At 36.4% G+C, this 26,297-nt stretch overlaps 2 protein-coding genes across 2 annotated transcripts; both read right to left on the bottom strand.

Moving 5' to 3' along the window:
• Nucleotides 1–1,193: 1,193 nt before the first annotated feature.
• Nucleotides 1,194–4,053, bottom strand: LOC104608500 (cytochrome P450 71AP13-like). The gene is made up of 2 exons (XM_010274514.3): nt 3,038–4,053; nt 1,194–2,079 (listed from the first exon to the last, which is right to left on the bottom strand). The coding sequence occupies exons 1-2, from the start codon at nt 3,923–3,925 to the stop codon at nt 1,462–1,464; spliced, it is 1,506 nt and encodes a 501-aa protein (XP_010272816.2). The 5' UTR covers nt 3,926–4,053; the 3' UTR covers nt 1,194–1,461.
• A 3,114-nt stretch (nt 4,054–7,167) lies between these two features.
• LOC104608499 (UPF0481 protein At3g47200-like) lies at nt 7,168–18,811 on the bottom strand. The gene is made up of 2 exons (XM_019199635.2): nt 18,751–18,811; nt 7,168–8,992 (listed from the first exon to the last, which is right to left on the bottom strand). The coding sequence occupies exon 2, from the start codon at nt 8,561–8,563 to the stop codon at nt 7,421–7,423; it is 1,143 nt and encodes a 380-aa protein (XP_019055180.2). The 5' UTR covers nt 8,564–8,992; nt 18,751–18,811; the 3' UTR covers nt 7,168–7,420.
• Between the last annotated feature and the right edge of the window lie 7,486 nt (nt 18,812–26,297).

Here is a 26,297-nt window from a genome sequence, read left to right as displayed (position 1 = left end):
ATATAACGACTGGGTGAAAGGGAATTCAGATCTCTTGCTCACATGACATTACAGCTGTACATTGGGAACATCTCGCCATCAATGGTAAAGAGATGTTCTCAATGTACAGTTGTAGTGAGGTGTGGATATAGGTGTGAATAGGGTTCTTGTGGGTAGGAGATCCCAACACAGTGAGAGGTTGAATGATCGGATTGACTCAATTGACAAGACAAGTTGAGAACACTGCTAAAAGAAGCAGGGGAACTAAATCGTTTTAGAATCTTTTGTTCTTATATCGTGGGTTTTAGTCTAGTGGATGGGCTCTCCTATACATGGTTTAAAGTATCGATACGATATGTCCCGTATCAATTGTATCGTATCGTATCTTTTATAAAAGATACGCTCTAAAATGCCTATTTCCAGGTGTTTCGAAACCCCAACTTTTTTTAATAAGGAAAAATATGTTTTTTAACTTCTAAAAAATCAAAATTTGAAACAAAATAAAATAAAAAAAAAAGAGTTTTGGCCGTTTCTAAGTACCGATATAATACTGCCAATACATGTATCGTATCAATACTTTGAACCTTGCTCCTATGGAAATATCTATGTATATACATCTATATTATTATAAGGTGGATACTTGTCTTGATTTTGGTGGTCATAAAAACTTAAATTTGATAACATATTATAAACTTATATCTTTACCTTTATTTGTACAAGTATATATCCTAATAGTAGTACTAGTACTGTGTAAAATGAATATTTACCTTGGTTTCACCATAAAATTAAGTTACATCCAAATACACATTACTATATACAATGGAACATAGTTAATGTCACACTAGTGCTCTCACACTTGTACCATATTGGGCAGATACTTGCTTTGAGTTTTGTTGACATAAAAGTTAAATACAAATAATATATATATATATATATGGTTAATACTTAATTACAAACATGAATAACACATGCTCTAACACCAGTCATATATACATAAAAAACTAGAATTAATGATAAAATCTTTCCTCAACCATCTGATCTTTGCATTATTATTATCTTTGCAATTTTGTATAGAAGTTTTAAATCTGTAATGTCATAATAGAAGAAAATAAAAACTAAACAGAAGAAAGATATTTAATCTCCACTTAAAGATCCATCAAATGATCGATGCATGAATCTCAAGGCAAGAACAATAGATCTAAGACATACCTCTAATAAACTTCATTTGATGATGATGATTATTATTATTATTATTACATATGTTATGCTCACTAATGTACTCATCAAGTCTCTCTTTTTTTAGTTATTACATAAAACACCAATTGCAGTCAAATGGGAGTGGACTAATGTACTCATCCTACATATGGGCTCCATATATTGATTCTTGAATACCTTTACTTTCTGTTTCATTATTGTGATAGAGATCATAGATCCATGTATGGATCTGCAGCACCATCATAAACAACAACTAATGAATGATCACTAGTGATGATCATTACACTTTGTTGCCACAAGGTGAAGATTATTTTTCTTGTGCATTATAATAGCGAATAACGCCTCCATGTCAATATCTTCTTCCTTGATCCCCTCAGGCAGTTCCCAGTTAAATGAATAGAGAAGATTTGCAAGTATAAGCTCCACAATCACCACTCCAAGTTGCATTCCTGGACAAATTCTTCGACCGGACCCAAATGGTATAAACTCGAAGTGTTGTCCTCTGAAATCGATAGAGCTTTTGGTGAACCTTTCTGGTATGAATTCTTCTGGGTTCTCCCAATATTGGGGATCTCTTCCTATAGCCCATGCATTCACCATGACTACTGTCTTAGAAGAAATGTTGTACCCATCAATTGTACAGTGTTGCATAGTTTCTCGTGGAACCAATAATGGAGCTGGAGGTTGTAGTCTTAGCGTCTCTTTTATGACACACTTGAGGTAATGGAATTGGTGAAGATCGTCCTCTGTTATCTTTCCTTTATTTCCTATGAGGCTTCTTACTTCGTTCTGTGCTTTCTTCATCACTGTAGGATTCTTAGCTAGTAGTGTCATCGCCCAGACCAAGGTTGATGTAGTAGTGTCTGCTCCAGCGATCAAAATATCCTGCATTGAATTAAATGCTTAGGTTTCCTAATTCATAAAACTTATATTCTATTTGGTTTTTCTCCTTGCTATATCAATGGTTCTTTAAGCTTCACAACTTCACAAGCAAAGTTTTTTTCTTTTTTTGCCATGTGACAACTAACCTAGGCTCTGTTTATTTGCAGTGGGTAAGTCATTTGCACTTGCTAAATGAAGGGGAATGCAAATGGGCTGAGTGTAAATTCTGGTTTACTTGTTTTTTTTTTTCGGATTTGACTTTGCCTTATTTGTTTGTGAAAAGTAAAATTGGAAGTTAAATAATGTGATCCCCGCCAGTTTGTGTGAGAGAGAGAAGATTATGCAAATTTTGCATCAGTTTTTTAGATGCAGAATTTGCACAGCCAACAAGTATAAAAGTAAAAACTTTGTACTATGTACATATGCCAATCATAGTCACAATTCACAAACAAATAGATGCAAAACTGAACTGGGAGTTAAATTTGTATCTAGTTCAGATTTGCACTACAAACAAACAGAGGATAAACTTCAAAAGCAAAGGATACTCGCCTAAACTTCACATACCATAACAAATCACAGACAATGTGGAGCTCTTTTAGGATGCCATTTAATTAGTGGTGGAGTCTTTGTACTACCTTGGCGAATCAAACTCAATGTCAGGAGTCTTTAAATTATTGAAATTTGGCTATATCAAAGTCTACCAGAGATCAAGGTTTCTAAGAAAAAATAAACTATATATGATGTCCATGAAACTTTTGCAAGTTATGAGTTTGAAAACATCCCCAAAATGGTTTTGTCCCAAACTTCCAAACTGATTTGCGTAGCTCCTGTAGGTGAGTCAAAACAGTTACAAATGCAAATTCCCTCCGTCAATGATAATTAATTAGCTACTTATCCTGATAGATCTAGGAGCAAAAGTAGCCAAATATAAAAATTTTGGACTGTGAAAAAAGAAAATTACCATGAGAATTGCCTTGATAGTGTCTAGAGTGAAGTCAATTGTGCTTGTTTTATCCTTTTGCATCCGAAGCAGAGTATCGACAATATCTTCTTTCTCAGGCTTTGTCCTCTTGGGATCAAGGTGATCTTCGATGATTTGTTTGTGGAATGAGTCAAATCGTTGGAAGTCTCTCTCAAGCTTTGCATTTAATCCAGTCAGAGCATCAAGCATCCAACCCACAGATGGAAAATAATTAGCAAAGGCAAATCTACCTGCCAAAGCATGACGCTCATCGAGCATTTCATAGAAAGCACTTCCTTCACTTGATTCATGAGGAAAACTCTTACCGAAAGCAATCCTACAAATTATGTTGTTTGCAGTAGAAAATATCATTTCACTCAGATTAACTGGATTTGAAGCAGAAGCAAATTTGGAAATTGACTTAAGCAATATGGAAATCTCATCCTCCCTTATGAATCGAAAGGATTGCACGCTCTTGGTGCAGAAGAGAGCAATAATGCAAATCTTCCTTCTCTCTCTCCAGTACTCACCATAGGATGAAAAAACCATGTCTGATTTCTTGTAAGTTACTTTGTACACATTAGCATGAAAAGGCCTACCAGAGGACTCAAGGTCAAGAATTTTTAAGATCTCCTTGGCCATTTCTGCTGAAGAAACCACCACTGCTGGTACTCCACCCAGCTGCAAATACACCAGCGGACCATATCTTCTTGATAGTTGTTGCAGGGTGCAATGAAGAGTGGAATTGCTGAGTTGGTGCAAGTTTCCAATGATGGGGAACCTTGGGGGACCAGGTGGAAGAACCCCATTTCTTGTACTTGCACGGATTTTAAGTAAGAGAACTAGGATCAAGGGAGGAAATACTAGAGAACAAAGCAGCAGCAACATAGTTTGGGACCAACACTATATTGGTTATGGAGTTTGTAATAAGCTATGTGAATCTAAGCAGCATTTCTGATAAAAGGATCCAACTGCATCCATCTCCGCATTTAATTTTTTTTTTTCATTTTTATAGAAGTAATAAAGAAAATCAAAAAGGTCAAGGGATATTGACTAACAAATGGACCCTTTCAATCTCAGGGTTGGAAAGTAGCAATATCAAACAATTTTAGCCGCCTATGTATATCATTCTAGATATGTGTATTCTTAGGGTTTTACTGATATTGGAACCACTTAGGTTATCATTTTCTCAATCAGGCTGTTGTGATATTGACATCTATTCCTTTATTCTAACCCCAGGTGGACTTCCTTACCCAGTGCGCCAATAATGGCTTCTTTGGGCGTCAAAAATAAATTAAAAGATTTGGGGAGGAAAAGGAAAGAGAATACTTAAAATATATTAAGGATATTTAAGAGATAATGGACTGAATCCTTTAGCCATCAATGCTTTACCACTTTACTTCCCCAATCCAACAACTTTAACCATAGTTGCTAGGATCATGGCAAACACATCAGGGCGGGTTGATTGATAGATTAATTAAAAAGTTATTTTGAAAAAAAGTTTATATATTAGAGAAAAGTTGATATTAAAAGAATTACTTGTGGTGTAAGCTTCTTAGAAGTCAAATTTCTTGTTCTTGTGTTGGGATTTATGCACAGTTAATGAAATGACATAAGCCAAAGCCAGAACCAGCATTATTAGAGCTTCTTTTTTCAACGATCTTATCTTTAATTAGCATTTCGTATGGACCTTTTAATTAAAAGATTTTCGGCTGTCCAAATACAACTGACATCATCAATGGTGCATGAAACCCGAAGCAAGAACATGAGGTTGGATAATCCTTTTCTTTTGTCATGGATAATAATTTCCTACTTATGAACAGTTATCTTTTGGTAGCTTCCTATATATTCATAAACAGTTCCTTTTTTTTTTTTTTTTGAGGGGGGTAGTCCATCCCCCACCCCCTAAACCCTCTCTAACCCCTGATGGCAAACTGTTAATTGCATCTCTAATTCTATGACTAAGAACGTAGCCATGCATCAAGATTTTAATTAAATGATAATTATCACCTTAAAAAAGATACTCTTGCCGTAGTGATGAGCTGATTGTCACCCAGAAAACAGAGGACAACACTAAACCAGCAAAGAATCACTCTCTCTCTCTCTCTATTTGAGAACGACCTGATTGTTACCCAGATGACAGAGGCCAACACTAAACCTGGAATAAGGGGGCTGATTATGTATACTTTTATTGGTGATTTCTTCATTTTGCCAGAAAAAAAAGGTATCCTTGATGAGCTAAGCACCCCTTGGCCCATATATAGAAACAAAGAGAAAAAAAAATTCTGGGCTGATTAGTGGTTTCAAACTAATGTCTTGTTTACCAGTTGAGTATGTCTGTATATAGAAATAAAGAAAACTTAGGTTTGTAGGTTTTAAAAGAAAAATCAAACCTGAAAATCCATGGGTAGGTGGTGTCAAGACCCGATCTGCTCCTCACTTAACGTACCTCACATCTGAGGTACGTTATTATTTATGGGAGATGTTTCGGATACATGGGGATGTGCCTGTGAGGCATGTGTGAGGAACAGATTCCAAATTGGTGGTGTCACTGATCTGGTCACCTGTGTAAGCTAGGCTCTAGACCGGGAAAGAGAGAAGTTTACTTGTGTAAGTGGAGGGAGATTGGAAGAGAAGGGTCTCTACCATGATTTTTTTCTTTATTTTTTCTCTTTTCAATTATTATGAATTGTTTACTAAAGGTATGTCACACTTAGGGGTGGCCACGAGCCGAACTATTCAAGCTGGTTCAGTTGAATTTAAATAGAGCTTCGAAATGAGTTCGAGCTTGATATATAAGTTCATTTGTTAATCGAGTCGAGCTTGAGTCCAATGAAATTCAGCTCGTGAGGTTCTTGAGCTTAATCGAGTCTAGATTAATAAATAAACAATCTTTTATTATATATAGACATATATACATATATATATATATAAATATATATATATATAAATATATATAATAAATATTTTTTATTATATATAATAATATTTTTATTTTTTATGTATAACAATAAACAGTTTTTTAATTCTTAATTTTTTGTATGTAAAATAGAAAAATATTTTTATATGTATAATTTTTATTTTTTAGAAAAAAACTTGGCTTGCAATCAAACTTGAGCCAGCCGAATTCTAACTTGTAAGCTTTGAATTGAGCCGATCTTGAACTCAAATCTCTAACTCGAATCAAACTCGTGCCTAACACTATTTCAACGAGCTGAGTTCAAATAACTAAGTATTCGGCTTATCCCGACTCGAATCCACCCTCACCTCACAAATAAAAGTTGAGTGTAGACTATATACAAGGTTCGGCTCAATTTGGGAAGAGTGTAATTACAAATATATACAAGGTTTAGACTATATACAAGGTTTTGCCTTAAATAAATTTGTATTTTTCACTCTTTCCAAACTGATCTTTTAAATTCAACTACCCGAAAAATACATGGTAACTCCCTATAATCCCTTTTTTAACAAAACAGGGAATTAAAGTTGTTCTGTCTTGTTCTTTTGTGATTGGAAATTAAAGCACCTCTGTTAATTTAAACGTCGGGTAAGAGTGGATTCATTGCTTGATGCATGCTGCCATCAATTAAGTATATGTTTGGCATTAATTCTGCAGATACAGCACTGTTTTCTCAGCAACACTTTCTGTTTTCTCAGAAAACAATACTGCTGATTTGTGGATTAGAAACACTGTTTTCTAAGAAAATGGTGTTTTTTTTTTCTATTTGGAAGTGTTGCTGTCAAGTAGTATGTTTCCTGGAGCAGCAGCAGCAACACTTTCTGTTTGGTACCAGTGCTCCATGTCATTTTTCAGCACTGATACCTATCATAGGAGGTCCATGTCACTGCCACATTAAGTCCTTGTTGATAGCAATGAGCTACTATATGCGAAAACACCAAACTCCAGTTGCTCCAAACCACACCTTTATTTCTAAGGTATGGCTTAGAACACCGTTTTTTATGAAAAAACAGTTCCAAAAAAACAAATGTTTCCTAAAACGCCGATTTTTCCAACGTAACACTAATGTATCACCGTTTTCTGGAACAATGGCATCGATGCCAAAGAAACGCTAAGTGAAACAGTTAGTTGGTTAGATGACAATGTTTTTAAAAGGCCCTGTACAGATTCGTTGTTGTCCAAATTCGAAATGCAAACTTTTATTAAGAATTATAATATGATACTTCTTGTGCGTAGAAGAGAATTCTAAATTCATAAGGTTACAATGCACACACATAGACTCGCATCACCAAATAACCAACTGATTTGCTTGACCAACTAGATGAGCCCATCTACCTGGCCAATTATTTTGACACTTTACATGAGAGAGAGAGGAAGAGGTAATTAATTAGCTAAACAGTAGGATAGTTTAAGAAATTTGCCCATTAATTAACGATGGTATACAAGGTCTGTAAGAAGGTGAGTATGAGCAGCACAACAGCAGCAACGATCGAAAGGATGGCCCATGGAGTGTTGAGATAATTACGCTTCAAGCTTACTTTCCACCTTGGCCAACGCCTTCGACAATATGCATTCACTTGTTGTGAAAGACCTTTATAATAGAAATTCCAGATAAAGGTATCATTGAAAAGCTTGTGGAAGAAAGAAGCAATGTCTTGAGCGCCCAAGACATTTTGTAGAATTTCTTTCCGATGGAGAAAATCCACATCCTTGCTGGTGTTGATGAGGTAATCCAGGAGTATAGCGTAAGATGTGATGATTTGATCGGTAAAAATTTTGTCGCACTGCTCGAGAGCAATAAGGTTTCGAAATAGCGACTCTGCGTTCTCCTGAATCAACACTGGCGGAATTTCCAATATACCATTGTCGAACTTTACGTTTAAAATGTTGTCAGCATTGCCCAACCTTAGCTTCACTCCAGCGTCTACAAGACTGGTTGCACATGGAATTGGATCCCATTCACTGTAATCTGCTCCTTCCTCGAACTTAAACTGGGAAATCAAAGTGTTGCGTATGAAGCCAAGTAAATGCATGTTTTTGAGTGTACTACTCTGTGCCACAGGTTTTTTTGACAAGAGCATCATGCTCCCAAAGAATTGGAGGGCAAGACCAGAAAGGGAAGTGGTTTCTTCTCCAGGAACCATGGTTAGCAAGAACAAGATCTCGAGAACAGACCAAGGAAGTTGGTTCTCAAGCAAAAGCAAATCTCCAGTCAGATGGGTGATCATGAATGACAAATTAAATACGGGGTCGGTGTCGTCTCGTTGAACTAGTTTTCCATCAAATTTACGGAACAACTCGATAATGAAACAGCCATCAACTATCATAATTTCTATGAAAAGTTCATCACTACCACCAATTGGTCCTTGGTAACAATCCTGAGCATCGACCATCAACACCCCTATGGCATTTATGAGTTGCCCCAGAGTTCCGTCTCGACCAAGAGTCTTCTGCCGATGGAGGAGCTGATTCAAATACCAGAATTTAAGTGGTTCCATCTCGGAGGTGCTCTTTGCCATGGTGAAAAGGGCCGATTGAGACTGTACTAGGCACGTAACAAGTGTCATTATGCTTGCGAAGTTCGGTGGGAATTCTGTAGATGCAACATCTCGAAGACGATGGAGATCTGTCCCGGAGCCGTTTTTCGATGGACCGTCTCAATGTGTCAACATCTATAATTCTTTCAGAAGGCTCTCGTTTTCGTGGCTCGCTAAAAAGTGAGGTTGTGGGGGGCGGGGAAGGGTTTCTTTTTTGTGGCTCGCTAAAAATTGAATTTGTGGGGGGCGGGGAAGGCTTTCGTTTTCGTGGCTCGCTAAAAAGTGAATTTGTGGGGGGCGGGGTGGTGGGGCGGTTGAAACTGAAATCGACGGGGATGGGGTCGTTGGGTCTGAAATCGGAAGGCCGACAACTACCAAAACTTACCGGATTATTACCGGCAATTCTCGTCAAATTTTCTTTTGTTGCTGCTGCGTCCGATGCCATCTATAAGCCTTGAGCTGAAAGGGGAGTTTGGAAGAAATTTCAGACCGTAGTAATTAACCTATGGTGGGGAGGTGCTACCCACCTTTTGTGTAGCTCATTTTCTATTTCTAATCTAACAATAAAAAATAATAACAAATGAAGTGGCTGAACTGAAAATGCCCTTATTGCCTTTTCTTTTTAGTAATAAGTGAACTCCTTAACGGACAGACTATAGTGTCCTAGCAAATGGAAATGGAAGTGAGAAAATTATCGAAATACCCAAATTTGACCATTTGAATGGTAATAAATAGCCAATGACGCCAATTAATGAATGGACAGACTTTGATATTGCCTTATTGGTAATTAACTAGAACTAGTTTCACTCCATCATGCAGGGCCTAGTGAAAAAAAGAAAAGAAAAATCATGGTTATTCGGCATTTATGGATCCATGAGCGGACTCGATTTTAGTGAATCTTACATCATTCCACCTTATTGTCACGGGGTGATACAATGGGTTGTTGAGTTAGAGGTTTTCTAAATATTTATTGAGGTTTCTATTCAATTCTGCATGTTTTTAGGGTGTTCTGGAGTGTTTTTCATGCGTCTAAAAGGGTCTACATATTAGTGGAACTCTTTAGAATCTTGTGGAACAATCCGGGTTTGTGTGGAACAACATTGAGGGGTTGGGAGCAATCTAGACTTTCTCTAAAGTGTTCTTGTATCTTATGAAGAAGACATTTCCTAAAAGAGTGTAGAAGGTAGAATGTTCTAGAGGTACTTCTAAATGATGCCAAATATACATAGTTCTAGAGCAATCCTTTAAGGAAGTGGAAGTGCCTATAAAAGGGGACCCCCTTCTTCATTTGCATTCAACCAAACAATCAAGTGTCGTATCTGATTTCTCCATCTCTTTCCTTGTATGCTTTGTGCCTTTTTTACCTAACTGTGTATATTAGTGTAAGGGACGAGTTGGTAAGTTATTTGGTCTCAAGAGCCAAGAGAGTGCTCTACATAGGGAACGCTAACTTTAGGAATGGCAACGGGATAGGTTTGGGGCAGGGCACCCCTTCCCTGTCCCTGCCCGAAGTCAAGATACCTTGCCCCGTACCCGCCCGTCCCCGGTGGCAGGACAAGTTCAGGGCGGGGCACCCATTCCCCATCAAGGATAGGGAATCCCCGAATTTTCCCTGCTCCAAGGCGGTTACTTAAAAATTATCTATTTATGGACAATTTATACATAGGATATAGGAATTTTGGGATATTTTAGAATTGAATTATAATAATACTTTAGGGATAATTCAAAAATAAAATTATGGAATCCTGGTATTTTAAGGATTTAGGAGAAACTTAGAGATATTTTAAATATCAATATTAAACCTAGAGATATTTTACTAATTTACCTTCGGGTTCGGGAAATTATATACAAAATCCATCCCCGCCCCGTACCCGATTCGGGGAAAAATCATTTTCCTCGTCCCCGCCTCGTCCTTGTTTAGGGTTGGGGAAAACCCACCCCGAACGGGATGGGGCCCCAATTTTACAAGGGAAATTGCCATCCCTCGCTGACTTGTGGAGCGACGGACTATTGCCCAAGTGCCGCACGAAACGCTAGAGGAATCTAAGTCTGTGACGAGTGGTATCAGAGCCTCATCAACACTAAACACATGGCTAAGGACGGAAAGGACATTGCCTTTGAAGTGGAGGATGCCACAAGGATTAATGTGACCAAGATGGAGCCAAGAAAGAAGAGCAAGAATGGTAATAGGAACAGGGAGGCATCCTTGGACAAGGTTGCTAGCTTGGACCAACGGCTAACCAAGGTGGAGATGACTCTTGGTGAAGCCCAAGAGAAGATTAAGAAGCTTAATGGCGGCCTGGACTTCTTTGAGAAAGATTTATCCAGGTTCGAGGAGGTCATGAATGGCACTATTATTAGGGCCATTGAGGCCTTGCGCAATGAGTATCAATGCTAAATGGAGGCCATACAGCAGACTATTGTCGAGCATCAAGCCAAGATGGAGGAGATGTAGGCAGATCATTTCTTATGGAAGAGGGCTATGGCTATTGGAGGACTATCTGCCCTAGCTCATGAGGTGGTGAAGGAGAAGACCCCTGAACCTAAGCCATTCAAGGGAACGCGAGATGCACGCGAGCTAGACAACTTCCTATGGCAAATAGAGCAATACTTTGAGGCAGTTGGCCTTGAGGATGAGAGGTCAAAGGTATGTACTACAGCTATGTACTTACTAGACACTACCATGTTGTGGTGGTGTAGGTAGTGCATGGATGTTGAATGTGGCACATGCACCATAAATACCTATGAAGACTTTAAAAGGGAAATCAAGAAGCAATTCTACCTGGAGAATGTTGAGTACCTTGCTAGGAAGAACCTTAGGTACCTCAAGCATATGGGTACCTTAAGGGACTACATGAAAGCATTCTCCACACTCACGTTGGAAGTATCTGACATGATAGACAAGGACTTCTTGTTCCACTTTATGGAAAGCCTACAACTATGGGTAGAGCAAGAGTTAAGGCGCTGTGGCGTTCAAGACTTGGCTAGTGCCATGGCCGTTTCTAAGCAACTAACTGAGTACGAGAAGGAGACCAAAGACCAACCCACCAAACCGAATCAGGGTAAAGGTGGGGGAGATAAGGCCTATGCCAAAGAAGAATCGTTTAAGCCTAGTTCTCTCAAGGCCAGAAGGATGAAAAGGGTGGCAGTTGGAGAGACAAAGTTAAGGGCCTAGAGAAGAAGCCACTCAAATGCTTCCTCTGTGATGGAGCACACATAATTAGGGATTTCCCCAAGAAGTAGATCTTCAATTCCCTTATAGCCAAGGAGGGAGAGCAGGAAGATGGCCATGAAGAGACCAAGATTGGGTCACTATAGTTACTTTGCAGCGTTAAGAAGCTAGAGGAGCTGGATAAGGGGGCAGCCAAGACTACGGCCAGGTCAAGGCTGATGTATGTGGAGGTGTTGATCAATGGTGAGAAGACCCAAGCCATGATCGACACAAGGGTAACTCACAACTTTGTCTCAACTAGGGAGACAAAGCACTTGGGCTTAGAGGTCACAAAAAGCACGGGCATGACCAAGGCAGTTAATTCCCAAGCACGTGAGATTGAGGGCATTGCTCAGGGGGTGAGCATCTAGCTAGGGAACTGGCAAGGTGCCAAAGATATGATTATAATGCCAATGGATGACTATCCAACGATATTAGGTATGGGATTCTTCAACAATGTGCTGGCTATGCCCATACCTTATGTGCGGGTGTTGTGCATCATGGAGGCAAGGGCCCCATGCATGGTCCATATAGTGGATGGGACATGTGTAACAAAAGTTATCAGCCCTACAATTGGGCGTGGGGCAAGGCCCTGGGGGTCAACCTAGTCCAGGGGTGGACAAGCAACTAAGGGCAACCCAACACGGCAAGCAGGACCTAGGCAAGGACAAAGTCATGTATGCAAGAACAAGCCAAGGCAAAGGCTGAGATAAGAACACTTGCAAGGGCCAGGCAACTGATCAAGATTGGAGCAGATGGGCGGCTATAGCAGTTATGAAGGCCACATATCCAAAGGGCAGGGAACTTGAGGAGATTATCACTGAGACCATGACTACTTTTCATGGGATAACTCCATGGGTGGAGTATGCGGTCAAGTGGAAAGGGTTGCTTGCATCAGAAGCATCATATGTACGAGCATACGGGTTTATTGCAACCGGCCACGAGGAGTTGATCGAGCAATGGGATGCACAAACCAATTGAGTGCAACAAGGGCGTCACATAATCAGGTGGAGGAGAATGTCACAGGGTGACACAATGGGTTGCTGGGCTAGAGGTTTTCTAGATGTTTCTTGAGGCTTCTAACCAATTCTGTATGTTTCAAGGGTGTTTTGGAACGTTTGGGGGTGTTGTAGAGTATTTTCCATGTGCCTAGAAGGGACTAGATGTTGGTGGAACTCTCTAGAACCTTGTAGAATAATCCGGGTTTATGTGAAACAACCTAGAGGGGTTGGGAGCAATCTAGACTTCCTCTAGAGTGTTCTTGTATCTTATAGAGAAGGCATCCCCTAGAAGAGTGTAGAAGGTAGAATGTTCTATAGGTGCTTCTACATCATGCCAAGTGTACATAGTTCTAGAAAAATCCTTTAAGGAAGTGGAAGTGCCTATAAAAGAATATCACTTCCTCATTTGCATTCAACCAAGCAATCAAGTGTTGTATCCCTCTCTTGAGCAATACAAAGAGTTTCTTTGAGTTCATCTCTCTTTCCATGTGTGCTTTGTGCCTTTGTTGCCTATGTGTGTGCCTTAGTGTGAGGGACAAGTTGATAAGCTACTTGGTCTCAAGAGACAGGAGAGTGCTCTAAGTAGGAAAGGCTAACTCATGGAGCGATGGACTTCTGCCCAAATATCGCACAAGATGCTAGAGGAGTCCAGGTCCGTGACATTATGCTTTCACTAGTCATCCTGCTAAGGAAACATGTCTAGTCCTCTATTATTAATATCATCCTCCTAATCTATATCTATACTACTTTAAAAAGCACGAATGGCCTCAAGAATATTTTTGGAATTTTTGAAGGACAAAATTTACCCTTTTATATTTATATTTATAGATAAAAAACTGAGGGCAAATAGGGTAATCAGTTCTTGATATTAAATGAGTTGAAAAGAGATAATTTAAAAATATTAAATGCATTCAATTCTCTCTCATTAAATCCAACCTTTAAGTTATTAACTTGCATTCATGTTCATTAAATCATATATTTAAGTCATTTTTGTTTCTTTTCATCATTAAGTTCTATTAATTAAATCCATACTTAATAAATTAATAATTCTAATAACATAAAAGCTTATACTTTTGAAATCTACCTAGCAAAAATAGTGTTTTTATCTAGGTAGTGGTAAGAAATTAAATCATTTTGGATCAAATGGGTTAATCCATGTTGCCACGATTAAATAATAAAATTAAAAAATAGATAAAATAAAAAAATAGAAATTAAAAAATTATGAACATTTTTAACATACATATTAAACAATAATAAGTATGATAAATAATAAATGTTTTTATTAATGATAGAAATGGAATGTAAAGTTTAAAACCAATTAGAAATAAAAATATTTCCCTATTCTCTCTCATTAAATCCTATATTTAAGATTTTTTTTTTCATCATTAAATTCTTAAAATTAAACCCACAATATTAATTTTAGTAGTGTAAAACAAATATTTTGAAAAGTAATTTGAAAACAAAGACATTTTCTTCCCTTCCAGTGATGGGTAAGCAATTCAACCATTTTGTGTCATATGGATTAATAAATAATTCCATAATTAAATAATAAAAAATTAAAATAAATAACTATGAAATGTAAGAAGTATTTTTATTAATGATGAAAATAGAATGCCAAATTCAAAATCTACCTAGAAATAAAATGATGTCATAGTCAATAAAGTTTTTAATGATAAAAGATATAAAGAATCACAAAAAAAAAGAGAGAGAGAGAGAGAGAAAATTTTGGGCACATATCTAAGGTTATATATTTATAAAAAATAAAATATTGGGTACATCTCTAATATTGTGCATTCATTATATTGAACAAAAATAAGTTTTATACATAAGAAATAAGTCTATCAATGATGGAAATGTAATACAAAATTTAATGTCAACCTAGAAATCAAACAATTTTTATTTTTAGATTGTAGGGTAGTGGTTTGAGTCAAATGAAACTATAGACAAACAAAAATTAAGTGTGATAAGTAAAGAATATTTTATATAATGTAAATAAAATATATAATTTAAAGGGAAAATTATAGTAAATTCGATTGTACATTTAAAATTAGGTTGCATGTTGGTTTAGAAACCAACAAAACTCTGACAATCGGCTCTACATTTCAAATTATAAAAACCCCACCATGTCATCAGAGGCTTATGTGGCAATTGCCAACATGGGACTCTTAGTCCATGTTGGACATAGAAAAAATATATATATATACCGGAAATAGGTTTTTAATTTCTCTCCCACTCCCTCTGTCTCTCAATCTCCCTCCCTTCTCTCTCACTCTCACAGTCATCTCTCGATCTCCCGCTCCCTCTGCCTCTCCCAATCTCTCAAGTTCAGTCTGTAGCCAAATCAAAACCTCTCTCTCCCTCCTTCCCTCTCTCTTTCTCTATTGTTCTCCCTCAATCTTTCTCATTCTTCTCCCCCACTCTCCCTTTCGGTCAATATCTCCTTCTCCCTCAATCTCTATCGTTCTCCAGTTGGTGTAAATTTCATAGTCAAAAGCTTCTTGTGAATTTTTATCAAATTGGTGTAATAATTTTTGAACCATACCAAGTTGGTCTCATGTTCTTTTATACAATCTGATTAATACCATATAAGTGTGTAAGAAAATTAAAAAAAATTGAGAGAGGGAGTAGGAAAGAAACTAAGGGAAAACGATAGAAATTAAGGGAGAATGAGAGATCGACCGAGAAAGAGAATGAAAAAGATTGAGAGAGAACAATAGGTAGAGAGAGAGAATGAGAGAAATTGATATAGAAAACGTAAATACAAAAATAAAAACCAATTTTATTTATTTTAAAATCACATAGTCGTTGAGTAGATAAAGATGACTATGAGTGAGAGTGTGAGGGAGATTGAAAGAGAGAGAGAGAGAGAGAGAGAGAGAGAGAGAAACTAAAAACCCTTTTTTTTATTTTTCCAATCACCCAACTTTAAAGGGAAATTTTAGTATAAGCTTTTTGTTGTGTCCAACATGGATTAAGAGTCCCATGTTGGCAACGACCACATAAGCCTCTGACGATATGGCGAGGATTTTCATAATTTGAAATGTAGAGTCGGTTGTCAGAGTTTTGTTTGTTTATAGACCAACTTGTAGTCTAATTTTAAATGTATTGCTAGCTTCGAGTATAATTTTCCCTAATTTAAAATTAATCTAAAAGCAAAACTATTTTCTTATCTAGATGGTGGGTCAGTGATCCAACTTTTCAAAGAAACCCATGATGTCAGAATTGAATAATAAATATTTAAGTTTATTTTTAATCATATTGTTAATTTTCAATTTCTATCTTAATTATGATATATCTAAAATTCAAGTAATTAATATGAAGAAAATTTTCTCACGTGTAACGCATGTGCTTAATTAATAGTATATATAAACTTGAGGATCAATTTCAATGGAGTATAGCAGAAGATAAATTCAATTGACAATGAAGCTTATAAAAATCAAGGGGTGAAAGATCTATCACTTGAACTTCTAGATTTTCATGATTCATCATGAGTAATGGTCATACCAGCCATGATGGATTAAACTAAAGAACCTCACATCCAACTAGAGGCGGAACTAGGGGTGCTCACAGTGAGAGGTTACAAATCAAATCATGTGCATATTTTCCAAATCTAATCAGTACTACAGCCTTTTTGAGAATTGTAAACTGAAATAGAATCGAAATTAATCAGTTAATTGATTGATCACTTTAGTTGTTGACCAGTTCAGTTTTTCGATTTTATTTAGTGTAAAATACAATAGCCTCCCCTGAAGTTTCTGATAATTATAAAAGTCTCCCTTGAAGTTTCTGACAATCATAAAAGCTGCCTCTGTAACTTTAACAAAAATCTCCCCTAAATTTTTAAAGAATTCAACAAAATCTCCCTTTCGTTATTGACCCAGGTACAAAATTACCCCTCACTAATCGTCAAGGCGTCATTAATTGCTTCTCCCTCCCCCGCTCTCAACTTGTTCTTTGTTAGGCTGAAGTTTTGAAACAATCATGACGGAAACCAAAAAAAGTACTTCCACTTAAATGCGATGGAAAATTGGAAATAAGATCAAGTGTCCATGTGTTTCTAACTTATAATTTATATGTATATCAATTCTATTTTTCATTTTTAACATATAATTTATATATAGATTTAAATATATGAATCATTTAATATAGATAAAATATATCCTTTTATAAATTTTGGTTCTTATTAAATTTTTGGAGAAAATTAAATATTAAATTATTTATTTCATTTTATAAAATATAATTTTTAATTTTTATTAAAGTTCAAAAACAATCAAAAAGTGATCAATTTATATATAGTCTCATTAAACTAGGCACCAACATGCTTATCGGACCTTATCCACTAATATTGTGCAATACAACCCAACACGATTCATGGGATATGTACCTAGTTGTGGTGTATCTTGTATCCATGGCCATGGATATGGGTATAATACAACCCGTATCAAGAGTATCATATGGATGGTTTAATCCTTATGAATCGTCACCCTATCAACTGAGCCTACTAAACTCTATTATGAGGTGGACACCTTAACTCCTTCCATCAATTATATTGAACCAATCGGAGGTGAAATCCAGTTGAGCCTATTTTCGATCTTCGTAGATGGGCCTAGATCCTTTCTTGGTTATTCCCAATACGACTAAGATGTTCTTTAAGATAAGCCATTCTTGTGTTTCAAAGATCGGTTAGTTCTCATTACCAAATGACAGTTTGGATCAAGTAGACACAATGTTGTAAGCATGTTTACTGAACGCTTGGAAAAGTTTTTGACACCTATCTCTTACCCTACCCTTGAAAAAGATTAAAAATCACTTTTATTGTCAGAACATTTATCAGGTGTTTATTAAACGTGATTACAATATTCTGCCTACCAGATCCGGTCCCACCGAATGATACAAACCTTTACTGTCACAAGAGGAACGCCGTATTTGCTCACAAACTGTAGTGCCAGAACATGGCTCAAAATGATTGCTTTTTGGTTTGGAGTAGAGGCATGTCAGCACTTGGTTGTCAACATGGCCAATGGGAAACAGGTTAACTTTGGCTGTTGGGACCCAACAGCATAGGCTGCCTTTTTCCCCTTTACCCCCCCCCCCCCCTCTTTCTTTTTTCCAAATTACTGGTTGCGGGATTTGATTCCGCACCAATGCTGGGACAACCCAGCTAACACACCAACGAGCCAGTCCTCGATTGGTCATAGGCTGTTGAGATAGTTTCTATGCTGGGCACGTTCTTGGCAGTTCATCTATTCATGCCCATACTTCAATTTTTAGTCAAAATAAATTAAGATGTAATTACTAATTTATTCATTCCTATGGTAATGTGGCATTTCCAGAAATTCTCTCAACAGCATAGGTTGTTGGCCCCCAACAACTCAAGTTTTTCCTTGGGAAATACCCCTTTCCCTAGTCATATAACTACCGAAATGGCTAAGACCGCACGACTCATTGCTTTCTCATTTAATGAATAAAATAATAAAATTTTCATAATTCATCCATTAAGGAACTCACAATTTCCTTAAAAACTTGTTCACTTGAAGGCAAAATAATAAGCTTTTCAATTCAGATATCATGTTATCAAACGGCCCTTCATATACATAATAAAATCAATAAGAAAGAAATCAAAGAAAGAGCAATACAGCGGTAGAGTGACTAAAAATAAGACCAGATTCTATGATTCTGGAAAGAGCATGACTCCATTGGGAAAAGTTACTAAATATATTGACGATTATCAAGGCCAACAAGGGTTAGTCTCAGGTCCATATTCGTAAGTTAGATAACTAGATCATATATATGTTATTGAATTTTAGTGCAAGCAATCTATAAATGTGACTGATCCAACAATGAGATCATCCTCCGCCAAGGGCGGCTCTGCGACTATACCATAATTAATAACTACTAGCAATTGCATAAAATTTCCAATACTGAAAATGAAACGGGCTTAAATGAAATAACCTGGCTAAGAAAAAAAAAAAAAAAGTGAAAGGATAGAATGATATTCTACTTACTTATACCACAAGCCCTCCTCTCCTCCCAAAATCACTTACTCTCCGAGACAAAGGAATGATGGCTTTAACTTACTCCACTTTGCATCTATTTATAGAACCATCTAAGGAAACGCTAGGCCGGCCTCAAAAGTAAATCAGAATATAATAAGGTTTGATTGACTGTGGGACCTTGGTTTGGTTCCTAATTTCGTAAGCCATATGCATCTAAAATGCGCATAATACAAAATTTGGGTTGTTGTGGATGCAAAGAAAAACATTAATATTTTTAAATTTTGTTATCGCTATAATTTATTTTATGAATTTAAATTTTGGAGTACGGATAAGTTCAATACAGATTTCTGATTTCCACTGCAAAGTTATAAATATTCAAAATATCAAAAACTCCTATTCTATACACCAATGTCCGCCTGTGAATTGGCATCAATTCGGAACTGGCAACCCACCCCAACTGTACTTTGGGCCTACAAATTCTGACCCTAGGCTGAACTGTCACTCTCCCTTTAAATTTTTGTTACAAACCAATGTTTTGAACTGTCGTTGACCTGGACGGTCGGACCGTTTGGCCCGGAAACCATCAGGACAACTGGTTCCGTTTCACCCCTAACCCGTTGACTTCGTCAAATGACTGTTGACCCAGGCGGCCAAACCGTCAACTCATTTGACCCGGCCAGTGGTTCGCAATATAAAGTTGCAGAGAGGACAACTCAGATCTGAGACACAATCTCAGACAAGAACTCGGATCTAGGATCTAGCACAAAGAGAAGAAGAAGAAGAAGAAGAAGAAGAAGAAGAAGACTTTCTTCTATAGGTGTTTTAGAGAAATCGATCTCAGATCTGAGATCATCCGAGAACTCAGATCTCAGATCTGCATCTGTTGCCGCTGCCCCGCCGTCGCCGTCACCACTATCGTCGCCGGTGGGCATCCAATCATCCTCCTCCTCTTCCTTCTTCTTCCCTCTTCTCCTTCCTTCTTCTTCTTTCTTTTTTTTTTCTTTCTCAGCCGACAACAGTTCTCTTTTCTCCTTCTGCTTCTTGGCTTTCTCAGCCAATATCTCTTCTTTCTTATATGAGGTTTGCATATTAACACAAATCTCATATAAACATTCGCCTTTAATATATAAATCATCAGAACCATTTGACCTGGATAGTTGAACCGCTGACCCAAAAAACGAATGATGAGTTCTTGATTAAAAAAAAATATTAATAATGAATTTAACTTATTCCACTTCCCATCTATTTATAGAACCAACCAAGGAAACGCTAGGCCAGGCTAAAAAATAAATCAGAATATAATAAGGTTTGGTTGACTGTGGGACCTTGGTTTGGTTCCTAATTACGTAAGCCATATGCATTTAAAATGCGCATAATACAAAATTTGGGTTGTTGTGGTGCAAAGAAAAACATTAATATTTTTAAATTTTGTTTTCTCTACAATTTATTCCATGAATTTAAGTTTATTTTTTGTCCTTCAATCAATCTTTTGTTTTTATTATCTATTGTCAATATTATATAAGTGTTTACATCCTGTTCAATAAGATGTTGAATTTTTAGGCCTTTTGTTTTTATTATGTATTGTCTTCTTTGATGTTACTTTGTATGTTATATTTTTAGTAGTATTTGTTGATGGTCGAACTGCATTAAGTTTCTGATGGCAGTGACAGTTTGGAAAGCACTGGATGAGATTAGCAGGTTAGATTTGCAAGATGAAAATCGCCAGAGAGACAGGGGATGACCCAGGCGAGGGTCTGAAATCGGTTGACCGATTGGGCTGTAAGTGGATCAAATTGGAATCGGATAAAGTAATATTTGAATTTAAATTCGATAAAATATTCAAATATTCGATTTAATTTTAATTTGATTAATTAATTATTTTAGGTAATTAATAAATATATAAAATAAATATTTTATTTATATAAAGTATATAAAGTATATAAATTATTTATATAATTTAATTATTGTCTATATAAATTATATAAAATATTTAAAAATTTTATATATTATATATAAGAATTAAACAATTGGTCGAATTCGGATATTTAATGAATTGAATCAGGTCATATCCGAATTCGAATTTGATTAGCTATTCGGTATGAATAGAATATCTGAATTCGACCAATTAGATATTTGAATTATCCAAATTCGATTTGATTATGTTAAATCTCAAATTTAAAATCAAATTTTCGAATACCGTTGACACCCCTATTGGCCGATAGCTAACCATCATCAGATTATTACTGCCAATTCTCATCACTTTTTCTTTTAGCGTTGCTGTGTCCGTAGTCATCCTAAACCTTGAGCTGAGACGGGAGTTTGGAAGAAATTTCAGACCGTAGTATATAACCCGTTGGTGGGAGGGCTATCCCCATTTTGTGTAGCTTTTTTCTTTTTTGTTTTTTAATTTTGAGGTAACCCGTTTTGTGTAGCTCATTTTCACGCTGCCTCCATGTAACGCTTTTATGGCCCCCCTACAACAAATTGAATGGCTGAACTGAAAATGACCTTATTTCTTTTTCCAAGGATTTTGAATTGCCATTAGCCCAGACAGTTGGACTATTTGGCCCGAGAATCATTCAGGCAATTAGTTATCCTAAATTCAGTTTTTGGATAAAAACTGTTAAAAAAGTCAATAATTCATTGACCTGGGTGGTTGAACCATCGATCCATTGACCTGTTCAATAATTTTTAACCATTTTTTATTTTTAATTATTTTTTTATTTTTTAATTTGTTTGTCAGAACTGATCATCCATTTGAACCGAATTATCAGACCATCAACCTATAAACCAGTGGTCAGAACGTTTCCATTTTTAAGTTATTTTTTAAAATGTTGGCTTTTTCTTTATAATAATAAGTGTATTACTGAAGTTGGGTTGAGCTGTTGTACTCAAAGTCAAAGGGAATGATCCTTCCATTCCAACCAAAAGTCGAGGAACCGTTGAAATTAAAAGCATAAGTCGTTATTAGCGGGGACGATGCATACCTTCATCAAACATGCTCTAATTAATATTTTGTAAAGAAATTGTTCAAACTAAAAAAGTGAAGTCCACAAAATAGGTTTTCAATTATTTTGTATCACAACCAATTGACGGGTGGTTCAATTGGCAGGCATATATATCTATATATATATATATATATATATATATGAGCTGGTTTGTTAATCATTCTTAAATTTTTGTCATGTATCAGTTTGTATTAATCAATATGTATCGTATTGTTGGGAGAATCATGAAATCAAACAAACTCTAACTAAGTTCCAAAAACAGCGGAAATAATGTTTTTCTCCCTCTTTGTGTGAATCTATTAGGAAACAATTTAATAGAGTTTAAAACAAAAAACAAGCACACAAGAACACAATCAAATTACGTGGAAAAACCTTTCCGGTGTGGGAAGATAAAAAAACCACGGTCACCAAAAACTTCCACTATCAAGAAAGTGATTGTACAAGTGTTCTCTCTAGATAAAACTAGAGGCATACAATCAGCAAATCATCAAAAAAATACATTTCTTGGAAACTAACAAATATCTCAAGATAATGGAGAAATCTCACCCAAAACAGATGTACTGTTCACGGACATAGATTTCACAAACCAGTGAGCCAAACCAGATCTCCACCGTTCAGATTGAAGAACCTTAAGTCACGAACATGCCTGCAAAATTTCAGCTCAATCGGACCACAAGAAACCTTTGATCGAAGCACAAGATGAAAACTGTACAGGCTGGAATTTGAAAAGTCTACTCCTTTTCTCTCTCTGTTTTTACACGGGATTCTCTTCCTTTTTTCTCTCTAATGTTCCAGCAATCAACACTACTAAAAGGTTATTTTCTTTGACTATTTTCATTTGGACAAAAATACCCTCATCCATGGACTCAAAAATACCACATGGGCTTCTTGGGCCATCCTCCACATAAGAGGGAAACCCAACACGTATTAGGGCCTTCCCAATATATCCCTATAGGGGTGTATCAAGTCAGGCCATGGTTCAGAGAGTAGTGGGGATCTAAATCAACCCTTCTGAACTAGTTTTGAAAAGAAAAGTAAATAAAACATAAAAAAAGCATTGATACATATCAATACGCCCCATATTGGCCTGTATATTTATAACTTTGATTCTAGCATAGATGTCAAATACCTCAAAAAAAAAGTTCTATAACACTGCCTCAAAAAGAGTTTCTCGCAGTCTATAGACAGTTGATTCTACTCTCAAAAGTGGGCAATAAACTAGAGTTGTAATTATATAGGCTAATTGCTAAAACCTCCCTTATACTCTTTAATAGTTACAGTTGGGTACCTGCTTTACAAACCACATTTGCTAGATAGTGAAAAAATTACCAAAATACCCAAATTTGACCATTTGAATGGTAATAAATAGCCAACGACGCCAATTAATGAATGGGCAGACTTAAAAAATCTTTGATATTGTCTTATTAGTAATTAGCTAGAACTAATTTCACTTCATCATGCAATGCCTAGTGAAAGATGCCCTATTTGAAGAAGATTGGTTGCAAATTAAAATAGATGAATTGTTGAATATTGATGAGAAGAGACTACAAGTCTTGTGTCACATTAAATCTTATCAAGAAAGAATTGCCAGAGGTTTTGCAAAAAAAAAGTTCGACCAATGGAGTTTCAACCGGGAGATTTAGTATTCAAAGCAATCATGGCAAATTGTCCTGATGCTAGGGGCAAGTTCAAGCCCAATTGGGAGGGCCCCTATGTCATCAAAGAAGTATTGCCTGGTTATGTTGTTTGACTTGTCGAATTTGATGGAAATGAACTTCCAAGGCTTACCAATGCTAATAGGATAAAAAAATATTATGCATAGCCCGCTGAGTTGAAAACCTGAAATGACAGTTCAGGCAAAAGTTAATGTAAAAAAAGGAGAAAAAATGAAAAAAAAATAAAGATTAATGTCCTCCCCACCATTAAATTTGAAACTAGGGGCAAAGTTGTTTATTGTGGTTCACAAAAGGAGAGGCCGTCCTTGGTCGATTATTATCCCAAGCCACCTAGTTCTACACCCCCATCCCTTAAAATCCATGATACAGTCTTAGCCTTTCCTTCTTCAAGATAAAACATACTAAAGCCCTTACTTTAATCACTCTTTAGGCAACTTGATCTAAAAAAGGTAGAATAACATAAGGAATCCTAGAGTTTATCACCTATTCCTTAGACAAGGGGCAACGAAAGCCTTAAGGGGTTCATAAAAAGGGAGGCAATCTTTGGCTGAAAACATACCCTAAACCACCCATGATCACACTTTGATCCCTTGCCAACACTTTGAATTATGCCTTTTCTTTCCTTAAACTCAAATAGACTGAAAACAAAAAAGATAAAAACAACAAAATCCAAACATATTTTCCATTTTACACCCATTCATCTTCTTTATGAGCCTTTTAAGGAATACTCACCCACCTCCACCGAAAACCAGGGGAAACATGATTTTGCCAAAAGTTCTTCATTAAAAAGAAAACAAAAAGAAAAGCAAAACAATTCAAAGAAGGAAATAAAAATTCAAGCAAAAAGTCAAGACAAAGATGTAGTTCATTATTGCCCTCAACTATCTAATCACTCAAATGAGGTGATATAATGCACTTATAACCCCTCAATAGGCCCCTAAGTAGCACATTCTATTTGAACCTTTTATCATTCCATTCTTCACCTGAGTCCTAAGACACGTTTTGTCTTAAGAAAAAAATCCTCCCTAGACCCCAAAGACAACAAAAACCCTAAGTTGAAGGAGACAGGTGGGACTGCTCTAAGAAACCCTTCCTAGCTTTTTAAAAAAAAAAAAAAATAGGAGTCATTAGTTAAATAACACACAAAAGAAAAAGAAAACTTAACCTTTGAACCTTGCTACCCCATAACCCTTCAAAAGCCCACCATATATGCCTACTTTTTTTATCACCCATCAAAGTTACAAGCCACATTTCATCCTAATAAGAAGCCCTCTCTGAACTTCATGAGGTTGTGTATCTCCTACAACTAGAATTCAAGGCAACTAATTTAAAGGAAGTGCATTCTCTTGGCCCATTGAGTTGAAAACTCGAAAGGGCAATTCGGACAAAAGTTAGGGCAAAACAAAACAAGAAAAACAAGAAAAAAGAAAGAAAGAGAGTTCCTAGAAGCATTTGGCATCTCACAACATTAGTAGTAGGGGTGGCAATGAAGCTCGTGAAAAGCTCGGCTCGTGAGGCTCGCGAGCTAGCTCGAATATATATATAATAAAAATATTTAATTATTAACTATTATAATTCTTAATTTTTAAATATAAAATAAATTTTTTTATATATAATTTTTTTTATAAAATATTTTTTCTCAAAATCGAGCTCGAGCTCAAGGTTCTGTCTCGAACCGAGCCTTAGTCTCAAGTCGAGATCGAGCCTAGTACTATTCGGCTCGCATCCACCCCTAATTGGCATAACAGTAAAGTACCACCAAAGATTGATCAAGGGAAATGCCTAAATGGACCATTAGAAAAAAATTCCACAATGCCACCTTCCACTCTTGAAGTCAATTAAACCATTTTCATACACCTCTAATGGACCAAACTAGATAAAAGTTAGTAACACAAGCCATGTGTTTCCTGGTTTAACTGGTGGTTTTCAAAAGAATTTTCAAAACTCCAAAAAATATTTTGTTTTCGAAAAGTTTTCAAATAAGTGCTATGGTGATGGCCGTTGATGATAAGTCTAAGACATCCATCGCAAAAGAAAGAAAAAAATTCATCCACCTAGACAAATCTGAGGTCATAAAATTACCAAAGCTGGTTTTCCTTCATATAACAAATGAAGTGTTTTCAACATGTCATGCCTACAACTTTCAAAAAATAATAATTGAAAAAAAACACAACCATTCTTCTTTAGTACCATTTCATCCCCTCTATCATCTCATCAAAGGATAATCAACAACGTCAACACCAACCATTAAGCTTCAACACAGGTAAGCACCAGGTACGTAATCATCAATTGTCTCATCTCTTACATTGCAACTCAAGCATCTTCTCATTGTAATTACACTATTTCATCTTACATCATCACCAACATCATTATCATCATTGTTTTGCATCGATTACATGAGCTCTAAATCCTATATGCCCCCAATCCTCATATTAAGTGGTTGACCCAACTCCCAACACCAAAGCATATTTTGGACTTCAAAGCCAAATGCTCAAAGAGTCATGCATATTGACTTGCCCATGTTAAAACATGCATGTCTTAGGTGTAAGAACCTACTAGATGCCTTTTAGTTGTGCTTAATAAGGAAATATGTTGGAATGACTTTCTCACACTCAATAATTTTCTACAAAAAAGATTTTCTCATTGACAAAGGTCATCTTTTCTTTTTCATCATCCATGCATTCCGAAAAATCTCAAGGAATTGGCCGATGAGAGATTCTGCAATTCTTTTATTATAGGGATGACCATTGTCCCAGACAGCCATACAAGCATTGTGGGTGGGAGATCTCATTTCAAAAACCCATTCAGGAAGATCAAGGGATTAGCCTGTGGACGATAATCCTTCTGTTAACAACTAAACGAGTGTTAAACA

This window comes from Nelumbo nucifera, chromosome 5 (assembly GCF_055504915.1).
Source record: "Nelumbo nucifera cultivar China Antique chromosome 5, China Antique-T2T, whole genome shotgun sequence".
Taxonomy (NCBI): Eukaryota; Viridiplantae; Streptophyta; class Magnoliopsida; order Proteales; family Nelumbonaceae; genus Nelumbo; species Nelumbo nucifera.
Note: the sequence above shows the minus strand (reverse complement) of the source record. Positions and strands in the feature narration are given on the sequence as shown.